Raw genomic sequence first — 15,071 nt, 5'->3', positions numbered from 1 at the left:
CGTCGTGCGAGTATCATCGTCCACATCTGTGGAAATCAGTCCGTCATTGCAACCGGTGAAATTCTCAGGTCCCATCGTAGTACCTGATCTGACTGACAGAGAGACTTCGGAGATGACGGTTGATTATCTCGACGACAGCGAGGCCGGAGCGTTCAGGTCGGTTGAGAACGTCGAAATTACGGGAAGCTACGCCGAAGGCTCCAGACCCGCGGCTTCCAACGGCATAAAAACTTCCTCTATCATGCTGAACCCGCTGCAGGTCGGCATCGCTCTGGTGAACGCCGGTGAGATAGGTTCGATGGACGACAGCGAGCAATCCGCCGCGACGAACACCAAGGACTACCTCCAGGATTACCTCCAGGACGACCTACAGCGTTTGTCGACGGTAGATAAAAAATTCGTCGAGAGCGACATCGAAAATCGATCGCGCGTGGATTATAAGGATGAGAGTTTTCAACGCGAGAGAGAGGGAGAGAGGTCATCGATTGAGGCCATCACGCAAAAGGTACCCGAGAATTCCGTCGAGATTCAAAAGTCCGTCGAACTTTACCACACCGCACCGGTGCACGAGATCCATTATCCTCCGATATACATCCAGCAGACCTCGAACCTTGGCGTCATCGAGACGAACAATATCGGGAGATCGAACCAGCCGTATGGTCAGGATGAGCAATCAGAATCACGATCGAATTACAATGTTTATCGAGGTAATGTAAAATTATATCGATCGATCTCTTTCCTTATCGATTGATTTCTTACTTATCCCATTTAAATTGGGCGCATTCAGCAAACTCAATAGTTGGATAGTATTAACAAATCAACTTCGAGTGTTGACAAGACGATGCTCAACTGATGAGTCCGCTGAATGCGCCCATAAATAGATAATTTATAAAAAGTATTTAAATTTTAATTGTAGCATTTAAAATGTGATGAGATAACGCGCGTACTTTCTATTTTTATTTATTAATTTTATTCTCTTCGCCATAGTATCCAGTTATCGCATTTATCGGTTCATAGAGTTAAGAAACCGTGCTAATATGTTTTGAAGAAATATTAACTTTCGTTAAATTCGCGGAAGAGATGTATTACGCAAGCTCTAGCTTCGTTAACACGCAACGTCGAAATTAATGCTCGTCTATGTAATGCGCGTAATAATACGCGCGCATTTTACGGATCGGAGCACGCATCGCGCAAATTGCCAGGTTTCACCCGCGAGAGAAGAATGCGGCAGACAACGCGATGATATGCAGGACACTTCCGTTCCAGGTAACGAACAGAGTGTCGAAAGGAGTGTCATTAAACCGCACGCGTCCGAGCAGAAACTCACCCGACACCAATACAACGCTCTCGAGGATGACCACGGTAAACCGACGGCCTCGTCCGTGATCGCTGAGTACACCTCGAGCCCCGAGCAAGCACCCGTCGAGTATCAACCGTACAAGTACAACGATGTGCAGCCGGTCCTGCTGGTACCAAATCAGTTCGACGACACGTCGTATGATCAGTCCAACGTGCGACATAGCTTTAAGGATAACGGCAACGCGTCACCGCACGCCGTAAAGTTCCTCACCTATGCAGGTACCACGAGGCAGGAATCAGCGAGCGAGACGTATCGATCCGAGCAACAGCAGCAGCAGCAGCAGCCGCCGCAGCTGCCGCAATCAAGTCAGCAACCGGCAATCGATCACCAGTTCCGAACGCCGTACGTGAGACGACCGGAAGAGACGCAGCTCCTTCTTAAGATCATTCCCGATGGCTCGTCCGCGAAGGACGCCTTCGTGGTTCCGATTCCACGGCCCTACCCAACGATCGAGAAGATTATCGAGAAGACGGTTCACGTGCCGCACCCGATCGAGATCGAGAAGGTAATCGAGAGAAAAGTGCCGTTCCCAGTAGAACGGGTGGTCGAGAAGCGGCTGCAGGTGCCAGTGCCGGTGGCGGTTCCGCAGCTGTATCCCGTGCACGTGCAAATGCCGATGGTCGAGAAGCAGATACGCGTGCCGCATATCTATCCGATCCACGTCGAGCGGCTGATCGAGAGGAGAGTGCCGTACGCGGTCCAGCGGCTGCTGGTGCAGCCTGCTCCGTATCCGTCGCTGCAACTACGATTACCGGAGAAGCCGACGGAGAAGCCGATAGCGACACCCGCGCGTCTATCACCCGCCTCCCGGCCGTATCGCACGGACGCGGAGAGACCGGTCGACAGCGGCGGCTCGAGCGATACGAGCAAGCTCAACGATATTCAATCCAAGCATCGACAAAAGGCCTCCGCGACTCCTCGCGGAAGCGGCGATTCCGCCGCGTTCGAGCCGCAGAGCGAGACGAATGCGTCGCAGTTGTCACACAGCATCCCTCCTTACGGCCGACCGTTGATGTACGATTACAATATCGATGTCGGCAAGGGCTACGTGCCCTTCACCGATGTCAAACTGATGATACTGCCGAGGAAATACAATAGCCACGTGGTGCTGCGGCCACAGGCAGTCTCATCGTCGACGTACGCGGCGGTACCCTTCCGACAGCAGATTGTGTACAATTTGGTAGAGAGACCCAAGGCGAGCAAGGACGACGAGTACCTGGGTCCCGCGCCTCCGCGCATAGTTTATATTAGTTATTATATATTATATATTTTATAATAAGACGTTATATCTTATATTTTAAATTAGCGTAAAATGAAAATACCTGAAATTGCTATTGCAAAATATTGTTGAATAATATAATGAAAGTAAAGCAATATATATATAGTTCGCGCAAAAATAATATTTACAATTTTTCACTATAATATTGTTGACCGTATAAATAATAACTACTTAAATTTAATAAATATTAAAAGTAATTTAATTGCATATTAAAGACTCGTCTTGATAGAAAAAAATTTTTATGATGCTATCAGAATTAATATGAATTTGTTAGGCACCGATTTACGCGCTTAAAGTTGAAGCACACTTATCGTAGCGTTCAAGAGCAAGTAGTGTTTATGTTTTTACGTTCCGTTAAGAGATCATGTTTTAGTTTTGTTATGATATCATGTTCAAAAGTCTCTTTATTCGAGTTTTTCGATTGGAAAAGATAGAAAAGGATTTTAGGCTACTAACCGGCATACTGTAAGCATCTTGTTTCGGAGCTGCTTCACATAAAATAACGAAAGAAAGGTTCAATTATCAAAATATTTTAATTGCCGAATAATAAGATCTTTATTTTTTACCGCAACAAAACATGAGTTTATAAATGAACTACAAAGATATAAATATTATTTGTTTACAACGGCGGATTGATTCAAGAGATAGCCACAATTACGTTGATCACCATAAGAAAAACCGAAGTTTTATTCAGTTAACTAGCAATTATTGGCTGTGGAAGATCGAAGTAAAGATCGAAATTAATATGCTACGAAGAACAACTCGCTGAACTCAATGTATTTTATACCACGAGTGCCTAATTGACATCGTTATTCGGAGTTATCGATTTAATATCGTTGTTTTAATATCATGCAAAATATTTAAATATGCATATGTAAGTTGTACAATATATTTTTTATTTTCGTATATTCTTCTCACTGTGTCATTTATTTCACATTTTTCGATATTCTTCCCTATTCCTTTTTATATGTCATAAAAATACATGTTTAAAAATATTATCCGTAAATATAGAGATATGTTATTAATTGTTATATTTAATCGTAAAAATTTCAAATCTTTTTTTTTTATATAACGATTTACAGCGCTAATCTCTTAAATTTTGACTATTACCGTGCGTCTCATCAGTTCTTTGCGATATATCTTTACAAGTCTCCAAGTTATTATTAGTAGATATTGTACCTGCAGTAGATACATGAATTTACAATGATATTACAATACTTGGAGAGCTGAATTATCGACATAGATAGTGTGTTATAAATAGAAAATAAGCTCTGAAACATTGTCTTTAATATCGATTAAATATGCGCTAACAAAGTATAGAAATAGAATTTTAATTTGTCATCTCAATGCAGTTTGCAACCCTCGGCGACTACCACCGCTCTGAGGAGGTCCAGGCAGCCGGAAACGCAAGTCTATCCCGGAAGTTTCAGACAGTCGAAGATGGAGTATGGCTTCAAGCCGCCTATGGTACCGTCCGTACAATACGATGAGTTGACCGCCACTCAAGTGGAGAATTAACGCGATCGTTTATGATAGCACGATTTAAATAGTAGACATGTAACAAAGCGTTTAAAGGGCGTTATGTATTAGATATCTAAAGGAAAAAGAAATATTTTAGATGTCTTGCGTTATTCGGATTTATAAAAAAAATGAAAACTGATGAATCGACACAGAAGGATTAATTTACAATTCTTCGTTCGTAACAAAAAAGATTCGCTTTGTAATGCAAATTTTATCATTTTATTTTGTATGTATTTATTGGAAATTTGCGTTTTCTAATTTATCTTGATTTTAATAGTGATCTAAATTGTTTTTTTATAGTTTATATTAGTTATTATATATTATAATCTCTTAAATTTTGACTATTACCGTGCGTCTCATCAGTTCTTTGCGATATATCTTTACAAGTCTCCAAGTTATTATTAGTAGATATTGTACCTGCAGTAGATACATGAATTTACAATGATATTACAATACTTGGAGAGCTGAATTATCGACATAGATAGTGTGTTATAAATAGAAAATAAGCTCTGAAACATTGTCTTTAATATCGATTAAATATGCGCTAACAAAGTATAGAAATAGAATTTTAATTTGTCATCTCAATGCAGTTTGCTCGGTCAATCGATAAAATATAAAAAAATATGTGTGTATATAAAAAATGTTTATTATTTTAAATATTTCTTGCAATATTTGGGGCGAGAAAGCCTATTACGGTTCTTACAGCTCTTACAACAACACTGCGGGGGAGCACATTTTTTCCTTCCCACATTACCCAATTTGCTTCGTATTCAGTCTGGCCGACTGCATTTTCTATTTGCGATAAAATTTGGCAACACTTTATATATCTTTGAGAGCATCGTTGCGTACCGCTCAACGAACCGCAATACGATTTTCCGTAATACCGAATGTGCACACGTTTGCGAATTACATTCTGAATGTAATTCTACCCATTTAACGTAAATTTACTATTCAAAAACATGTAATGTGACGATTTAATAACTTGTACGTTTAACTTAACGAACCGTATAAAAAAGATTCTCACCTTCACGCGTTTTGATCGCGCATTCCGGCAAATAAGCTGTTTATATATGATATTGATATATGTGCGAGAAGCGCACGCATCAAAGTAAAGATAAAATCAATTTTTCGCCCGTCGAATAGATACATCTTATTCTCTGTAATTATCTGTAAAATGTAAATCGGATTGTCAATTTTATTCCTATTTTTAACTTTAATTTTTTTAATTTTCGAGGATTTTGATAGATTTAATTTATATAGGGTAAATTTTTTTTTTTTCTTATATCTTTCTCTTTTCTTATATCTTACGTAGACAGTAAACGGATAGTTTCACTTAAAGAAGGTTCGATAAAACTATTAAATAAAATAATTTCAAAAGAAGATGATTTGCTTAAAATATTTAAAGAGGAGTTTAATTGAAAATTGAGATTAAAAGTAAAAGAAACTTTCCGACTCGAAATGCTCGGCCTCTTTCGACATTAATCATGTTGAACAAGATCGCATGGAAATTTTCGCGTGGGAAAATCACGCGAGAAACGAAACAGACTTGTCGGATGCATAATTTTAACAAAATACGTTTCTGCTACATTATTGAGGAATTAGCTGTATCATTCAAGCCGTGAAAGAAAAATTATTGCAAGCGCGCGAGAAGAGAGATCTATGCTACGAGTAAAATCGCATCTCGCGGAAAATTTCGGAGGATATCACTCTCTCGAGTCTCAACGATCGGGAGCGAAGCTACTTATCCGCGCTTTTTTTCCTCGCAAGACGCATGAATCGACAATCATCATCCGAGATTATGCGCACGGAGGTGGATCCCCGGTGGTGGACGCTGATGAGGGAGAGATTGCGTGACCGTGTGCGCGGCGCGTGTTGCAAAACGAATTATTCGCCGTTAGGTAATCATAGGTAAGAAGAGCAAATAGCGTCAAATTTAAATCAGATTGTATCACCGTGCGGCATTTCTGACCGGTGGCTCTCCAGGTAGAAAGCAAGCAACGCGAGAAACGCATCACTTAGAAAAGCCGAGTTAAGTGCCTTAACACGGGCGCCCTATCCGCTGCAACGGCCGTTCCTCGAAGATGATCGCGTTGCGTACGAGACGAATCTCGCCCTACATGTAGTAGGTAATAATATTAATTTTATTGTATTATAATAAAGATATAATATAGATTAATCATTTAATTATATTATCCATATATATTTTCGAGACGATATACATATAATAGATGTGTAGATAAAAATAATAATCTAATAGTAATTTATACATGCATTTATGCAACTAATTTCACTAATTCTCTGCAAAATTAAAAAAAAAAAAAAGAAAAAAAAACGATAATTTAATAACTGATTCGAGTGATGGAGGATTAAATGCTTTAAATTTACTCAAGAGTCGCGTGATGTATACAACGTTTCTGCTATCTATAAGTGCCTTTATGGAGTCGACCGATGTATTAAACGCGATTCACGTAATGCGCCGTCAACCCGCCAACAGATTGCGGGATAATTCGCGAATATGAGCTGTTGTCTTACGGAGACGAACGTCATTAAAAGCAAATAAACCTCCGCGGGATTCTATCGCGTGTAAAGAACGCCGTACACAATCCGACTGGGTGGTCCCATTGCTTTTGACATCTTCCATTAAATCCAAACGATAATGTGTTCCTCGACCAACAATACGATCCGGAAAAATGGACTTGATAATTCAGATGAAAATCGTGAATCAAAACTTTTGTTTTTTAAGCGATACAATTATTTTACATGTACAAACCACTTCCTTTATCCTTTTGTTCAATTAATTTTGAGTACATTTTATTTTAGCAGAATCTCAACTTTATTCAGATATATAATTTAATCGTAAAAATTGCGAAAAGATAGACGCGCGAATTTGAATTTTCGTAGAGGAAGGATTTGTGTATTCTCGATAAATATATCGGCCCGTTCACCGATCATACTATCGAGCATCTCGCGCGCAAATCTCTCTCATACATTTCTGTAACGTTGAACAACGGCGAAGATGAAGTATGCCCATAATTGGATCCCGCCATAAGCGAAAGGGGTTAACCCGTTAAGCCGTTCGGATCTTACGCGGTCTAACTACTTGACGTAACGAGCTACGTACGTATTGCGGCATTAGCATATCGTTACGGTCGTTGCACGTCGGTGCACGTCGTATTAATATTACAGGGAGGATGATGACACGCCGGTGTCTTGCGTAGAGCGTGGAGATCTTTCAAGGACACCTTTCAGGGATCGGCGTGCGTATTCGCGAAAAGGAAAAAGAACGAGAGAGAGGTGAGAGCGCGTCGTCGTTAGCGATGCTCCAGATGAGCGTGGGCCCTTCCTCAGGCGCGCGCGCACGCTTTGACGACGCGTCACAAAGGAGATCGAAAGGCAGGATTTACGGAGCGAACGTGCGGGCATGTCCTGCATAATTAAGGCCTCCGAGATTTTGCGCAACCGTTGAAACAGAAGCGATGTCACTCACTCGCTGCTCGTATCTCCTCCTGCCTGTACTTCCGATTGAAGGGCGTTTTCTTTTTCGCGATGCGATATCGATATCTCATCGAAAATCTCTGCGATATCAGCCAAATCGAGATTTAAATTCGATGGTTTAGTTCCGATATAGAAATCCTTATCGTTAGCCGTCTAATTAACTTCTTTTATGCAATTTGCATAAAATGCACGCTCCTAAATTAAACAGTTCACGATTCTATCTGTAACTCCATTAGTGTATTTAAAATTTAATTTAATATTTAATTATTATTTAATTAATTATAATTTATATTATATTATTTAATTATAATTCAATTCTTTCTTTTTATTTAATATTTAATTTCCTATGGCATTCAAGTCTTTTTCGCAAAACATTTTAATGTTTTTGCTACTGTTTAACTTGTCAGTGCAAGCCATTCTCTTTATCATCGCGTTCCCTCCTTCTCTTTCGATAGCCAGGGGACGAGCGCGATCGCCGATTCCCGTGAACCGTCGATCGCGGATACGCGTCCATTGGTCCTGCGACTTAATTAAGTCTCAATTGCCTAATTAGTTCGCTCGAAGAAGGCGAGCAGAGGCGTGCGTATTGAAAAAGAAAAAAAAAAAAAAAAAAAGAACGAGAGAGAGGTGAGAGCGCGTCGTCGTTAGCGATGCTCCAGATGAGCGTGGGCCCTTCCTCAGGCGCGCGCGCACGCTTTGACGACGCGTCACAAAGGAGATCGAAAGGCAGGATTTACGGAGCGAACGTGCGGGCATGTCCTGCATAATTAAGGCCTCCGAGATTTTGCGCAACCGTTGAAACAGAAGCGATGTCACTCACTCGCTGCTCGTATCTCCTCCTGCCTGTACTTCCGATTGAAGGGCGTTTTCTTTTTCGCGATGCGATATCGATATCTCATCGAAAATCTCTGCGATATCAGCCAAATCGAGATTTAAATTCGATGGTTTAGTTCCGATATAGAAATCCTTATCGTTAGCCGTCTAATTAACTTCTTTTATGCAATTTGCATAAAATGCACGCTCCTAAATTAAACAGTTCACGATTCTATCTGTAACTCCATTAGTGTATTTAAAATTTAATTTAATATTTAATTATTATTTAATTAATTATAATTTATATTATATTATTTAATTATAATTCAATTCTTTCTTTTTATTTAATATTTAATTTTCTATGGCATTCAAGTCTTTTTCGCAAAACATTTTAATGTTTTTGCTACTGTTTAACTTGTCAGTGCAAGCCATTCTCTTTATCATCGCGTTCCCTCCTTCTCTTTCGATAGCCAGGGGACGAGCGCGATCGCCGATTCCCGTGAACCGTCGATCGCGGATACGCGTCCATTGGTCCTGCGACTTAATTAAGTCTCAATTGCCTAATTAGTTCGCTCGAAGAAGGCGAGCAGAGGCGCGCCGCGCCGCGGGCTGTCCCACGCGATGAAGTAATCAGCTTTCTCCGCGGCTTGCTCGTCTCGACTCCGCTTCATCTCGTCTATCCTCGAGGCGCGCGTCCTCGCTCGTCTCTTCTCGCGGTTCGGCATTCTCCCCGAAATCGCGCACGCCGCCTAAGAACAATGGAAAATGAAGCCGCGGGGGCTTTCCACACGCGCGGCTTCCCTATGTGAACTGGAGTACACACGGCCGCCGTCTCTTATACCGATGCCTACGCCGCTCGAGCGAATCCCTCGGCACGCTTCCCCGACGAGGACGAGGAGGACGACGACGACGACGGTGGTGGTGGCGGTGGTGGCGGCGACAGGAAACGGATCCTCTCCGGCGGCGTGGAAACGGAGAGTCGAGAGTGAGAAAGAGAGAGAAAGAGAAAGAGCTCTCTCTATATAAGCACCGGTATGCCCACCGAAACGTCACCATATTTCAGCATTCAGTCTTCGGTGCTCTTCTTCCTCTCTACTACACGATACCCGTCTGACGCGTCGTCTCGCACCACCGCCGTCATCACCCACCCCCGCGATCACTGTTCTCCGAGTATGGATTTGATAGTGCGACAGGTAATCCCCCGTGTGACGAGGGTAGCGAACGATAGTGTCGGATACGTGTTTTTACGATAAATCGATCGACCGTTACGATCAGTTTAACTTTTTTCCTCCCTCTCCCTTTCTCTTTTTTTTGGCCGCCATGTAATCGCGGGTGTGCTTCCGGGGGTCATCGTAAATGTGTCCAATCAAACGAAATGACGGTCCGCTATGAGCTTTTGATAAAAATTTAAACTGTTAATCGAATTGACACCGGGTATCTGTATCGGATTCGTTTCGTAAAACTGAGAGACTTGTAAATGCTACTTGTAAAAGCACATAACAACAACATGTACTCAAGTGACATAAATTTCTAATTCAAAACAACTAACATGTTTATTAGTGACGGATCAAAATTTTAAGATCTTAATCTGAAACTGGGAGAGATGGGGAACAATTTGTACCGTGAGAAAACTGAGACAAGGTAAATGTTTTATTATCTCACTTGTGCATGAGAATTTTCCTAGGATACGGATCAAGAAAGAATATAGATCTGTAATAATACAGATCTCCGAATTTTTTTTTAAATTTGTGTTTTAAATTATTTCTCATTTTATTTATTTAGCCGTTATTTATATAAATTATACGGAATACTAACATTATATTTCTCTTTTATACATTTTCGATATAATATTGCAAGTCTTCTAATTTTATGAAATGAGATCTGGGGTTGATTTTTAAAGTTTATTGGCATAAAAATGGAATGTAAAAAATATATATCGAGTAATTAATCATATAAATTTTGGAGATGTACATTTTTTTCTGAAACATATTTATATAATAAGTTATTTAAGTGTTTTCGTTTAACGTTACGTGTATATATTTCATTCCATTTCATCCATTTTTCTCTTTTTCTTTGTTTTAAAAAATATTAATATTGATATCGCTTTCAATCCTTGTGTTTTTGAAATTAAAAATGGTAAATCAATATTTTTTAATACAGAATACATATCTATTTATAAATATTAACATTCTGTTAATTAACAAGACGTTGGACTGTTTTTTACGCGATCAAGATAAGACAAAATTCGAAAAACGCAAAATAAAATATGCAATGTAATTAAAAAGATGTTTGATTTATTATATATATATTTTTATTCTGTAATTGTTAAAAGCAAATTTAGATTACTAATTATTGAATATAAAATTTTACATGTTAAACATGTATGTTTGCTGCATTAAATTTTGATTGCAAACGTTAAATGTCAAAAAAAAATTATTATGATAGAAAAGGGGTGAGAGAGCCAAAAAATTTTTTAGTCTATCTGCAAGTAGTCTTAAACTCTGCAAAACAGTAATCAAAACTAAACTGGTAATACGAAGAAGTGATAACAACTGGAGTAAGAGAAAGATTATGTAGATTACATCTTACCATGTAATAAATGTTAACATACTTACTAACACACTAACATTGTCATTACCAAGACCGTAATTTAATCTACATATTCGTACAAGATACGCGTTGAGATACATTATGATTATGCTAATGTACACAATCATTACATTTCTCTATTCATTAGAGCAGAGAAATGTGATTAATTAATTGGTACGGAAGAAGTTGCCATTAATTCGAATTGTTCTCATTAATAGTATTTATTCTTGGAAAATAATGGTTTGTTGAATGAGAATTACTCTAAAGATTTATCGACAATTTCTCTTTCGCTCACAAATTTTATAAATATACATATCGCATATATTTCATATTAACATTTTTATGTACATACATATATAAAAATCACAAATATATATATTATATATAATATATATAAGTGCATACATAAAAATCATCTAATGTGTACGATCAAAATTTAAATGTATGTTTAACAAGTAAAATTTTATATACAACGATTAATACTTGATGCAAATTTGTTTGATTTAATAATAATAATTACAGAAGAAATAAATATAATAATCAAAAATATACATTTTTTTTTCATAAGTATCGGCTCAATGCGAATGTCGCGACATTGCATAAAATTGATTTACGTTTGCACGGGAGTTTATTCTCATTTCTAGACGTTAGCGTGTTAATGCAGCTGCTTAATTGTCTGAAAAAAAAAAAAAATGTATGCGTTTTCTTGAAGAAAAGTCACTTATGATTATGTGCCTAAGAGCTCGCTGATTCTTTTACAGTTATGTTTAGTCTTGCGTCAGTTTTTAAAGTGCCGGTGATGTAATATCGTGCACCTTCTCACGATACGGCGTAGAAACGGCGAGGGAAGAAAAGATAGAAGCGCGTGACTCTAATTTCCCGCCTACGCAACGCGCGCGTCGCTGATCATCTGACGTTCTCATCTGACGCATGAAAAGCATCCCACGGAAAGTCATCGGAAATATTTTGGGGACTAATTACACCCGTCCGTCGACTGTACATTTTTAACCACTCGCTCTCTGCCTCGCGCGAGCTCGCTTATTATTTCGTTATACATTTAACGTTATTGTTACGCATAGCATTTACACGTCAACTTGTTACGATAAAATCCTTTTTTTTTTTGTTCTCACACTCGGTCTTACTCTCAATTATTACACTTATGTTAGATAATCTTGAAAAGAAAGATATTTCCCAAATCACCTGAGAAACTTTTTGAAACCTTACTGCAAGCAATTTTTTGGCTATGTTTGTAGTAAATATTAAAAAAATAAAATCAATAGAGATATTTATTCTCTTTTTATTATAAGATTAAATATTTATTAATCTGAGGACAGAATATCAAATATTTATTTTTTATACAGAATTATTAAATATTAAATATCTGTATTTCATTGCACTTTAAATATTTATGCTTTTAAATAGGAAGCTTATATATATATTGACATTATTATTATATTTATTAATTTAATGAATATATTTGAAAAGATACTGCTCGCCCTGATGGCGAGCATCAGCATCGTGCAGTGCGAGCCACCCCTCAGCAATCAGTACGGCGTCCCCGGAAATTACGCAGGTGGAAATCATCATGGGGCACAAGGTGGTGGGAACGGATTCGGGGGCCATTATGATGGGCATGATAATCAAGATTACGCAGATAATGAGGTATTTGTAATATATATCTGAGACTCTAAGCAGCCTTCAGCGAAGTCGCACGCATGATTGAGAAGACAATGTATCCCATTCATCCCAGTAACTCTTCGCTTTAACTTCATTATAACTTTGCAGTCTTCCACTTACCTTCTCGGACCTTTTATGAGATAAGAATGGATCTTTTCTTATTGATCATTAACGATATATTCATTTACAATTTTATTATTTAATGTAAATTATTTGTCTCATCGTGTTCTGTTAAAATCATTTTAAAATCAGTCTTTTCGTTTATTTACGCACTGATAATACCGATATATCAGTAAAATGTCAAGATAGTAATTTTCACAGGTACAAAATATTGCACACGTTCGATTAAAAATATTATCCGACATAACGTGAGATTGAATCTCGGTTTACCATGTTCGATCTTCGTTCGATGATTGCTAAACATTTCAATAGCCGGTGCAGCGTGTTTGACGCAATCAGGCCTCAAATTGCAAGATCGTAATGAAGTCAGATGCTTGTTGCGTTATTAAACGGGGTGCGTTTTTTCGATAAATTGTTCGTAAAATGATGTAAAGTTATTAGTATCGATCGTCACATCGGGGAGGAACTTGTATTTTCTTGTTAGAAAATCTCTCACGTAGAAAACACGATCGGATGACTTTCGAGTTCTCGATTTCGTGAAATTTATGATGACTCGCGTGATAGCCAGTGATATTCCGTTGTCGATGATTTTGACGATTACGCGATACGAAGCACTAACGTGAAAAAGTATGTTACGTCATCGAAAGAGACAGACAGCTCTTTTGTTCGGGTAATTCAATGTTGCTTTCTAAATCTAGATTCCCGTTCCTAATATACGTACGTACGTATCGCCGATCAATTTGACGGCTCTTGCAAAAACGCCAGGCACTCCCGAGGTCAGAGTTGAACACCTCTGATCCAGATTCGATTGTGTCTTGGAAGTAACATTGAACTTTTCGGATAAAGAACTGTCTGACCTCATTATTTAGGCAAAATTTTGCCTAAAGTGGAGTGCAAACCTGAGCTTGAACCGAACTCTTCTTGCCCAGTGATCTCGCGGGCTTTTTGCGGGCCGATGATAATGAATCTTGAGATACTTTTTCATATACGCGTGTATGTCTCAATGTTTTTCTCTTATCTCTTGTAATCTTTAATAATTACGATCTATAGAACTGGTATCATCGTAAGAAATCTACGCTACCCATTTACTTCGAGTCATTATTGACATCAAGGCTGCATCACCTCTCACACTGATGTTTATCTTTACTAGTTTCATCACCGGAAGGGAACCTTTCGATGACTAATCTGAAAACCAAGTGCAAATTAGATCAATCGATAATTATAGATTAATATAACGATATAGCGCTTGCGTATAATTAAGAGCTCGCTTGTGTCGAAATACTTTAACGTATGCAAAATGTTTAAATATTGTTTACCCATTTATTAAAGTAATTTAACTATCGCAACAAAAAGTCTAATGGATTACATTCGCAAAAAAGTATGCGTCGTCTCGGAGATAAAGGCAGCGAAATGCATTTCGCGGAATAATTAACTCCGTAATTGATTTCTCCTCACGATTCACACATCCAGAACTAGAAAAAAAGAATCCCCCTGTAATATCTCCGCACAAGAGCAAAGAGCTTTTGCGCAAGAGACGCCTTGCACAAATCCAATCAACTCGGTTAAAAATACACGATCAAAGGATATGTTCTCTGCTCTCGATTAGTACCCTACCTATACCTCGGCGCATTGTTCGAGCGATTACGTGAACCTCGAGAGAAGGATCGACGCGACGCATCGAGAATGTCCCGAGTGTTCGAGAGACGATGCTACAAATTCGAATCCGGTATATACGAGCGAGAAGAGAAGCGTGGCGCAAACGCGCCACACGGGTATGACGTAACAATATTAATAGGGTGAACCGCGACCGCGGGCATAATTCACGGTAAATCGTTATTGCTGGTTAGCTAATCGTCCCGGGGAATCTGAGCGCTCGGCAAGATGCGCACTCGCGAATCTGCCCGTCGGCGAACAAGCGAGCGAGCGAGCGAGCGAGCGAGTTGCTGCGAAGGTGATGGTAGAGCGGCGATGATGGTGTGCGCCGTGAGCCAGATTAAATCGCGGCCTCTCTTCTCAAGCATCGTTCGCTCCACTTTACCGGGGCGAGGAAAAGAGTGCCGTCTCTCGCCTGACGAGAGGTTGCGTCGCATTATTAATACGTTCATTCGTTACCTTTTCACGTTTATCTCGCTTTTATCAAGGTGGGAATGTTCTATATATACATTTTTCTTTTCGCTCTCCCTTTCCCGCCCTCTCCCGTTTTCCATCGTCTCCCTA

At 39.2% G+C, this 15,071-nt stretch overlaps 2 protein-coding genes and 1 long non-coding RNA gene across 4 annotated transcripts in view; 2 read left to right on the top strand and 1 right to left on the bottom strand.

Annotated features, from left to right (window-relative positions):
• LOC115239328 overlaps window positions 1–4,469 on the top strand; it is a 20,240-nt gene extending 15,771 nt beyond the window's left edge. Inside the window, exons 4-6 of the mRNA XM_029813805.1 lie at window positions 1–707; window positions 1,267–2,600; window positions 3,966–4,469. Of these exons, the coding sequence (XP_029669665.1) occupies window positions 1–707; window positions 1,267–2,600; window positions 3,966–4,157 (2,233 nt within the window). The 3' untranslated portion in view covers window positions 4,158–4,469. The remainder of the gene's footprint in view (window positions 708–1,266; window positions 2,601–3,965) is intronic.
• Window positions 1–15,071, bottom strand: part of LOC115239329 — a 44,676-nt gene that overhangs the window by 17,829 nt on the left and 11,776 nt on the right. The window lies entirely within an intron of this gene.
• LOC115239326 (pro-resilin-like) overlaps window positions 9,491–15,071 on the top strand; it is a 7,043-nt gene continuing 1,462 nt past the window's right edge. For both annotated transcript variants that reach the window (XM_029813801.1, XM_029813800.1), the window contains exons 1-2: window positions 9,491–9,661; window positions 12,543–12,719. In XM_029813801.1, the coding sequence (XP_029669661.1) occupies window positions 9,503–9,661; window positions 12,543–12,719 (336 nt within the window). In that variant the 5' untranslated portion in view covers window positions 9,491–9,502. The remainder of the gene's footprint in view (window positions 9,662–12,542; window positions 12,720–15,071) is intronic.

Source organism: Formica exsecta, unplaced genomic scaffold (genome assembly GCF_003651465.1).
Source record: "Formica exsecta isolate Colony F162 unplaced genomic scaffold, ASM365146v1 scaffold3703, whole genome shotgun sequence".
NCBI classification, from domain to species: Eukaryota; Metazoa; Arthropoda; class Insecta; order Hymenoptera; family Formicidae; genus Formica; species Formica exsecta.
This window is presented reverse-complemented; position numbering and strand designations above follow the sequence as displayed.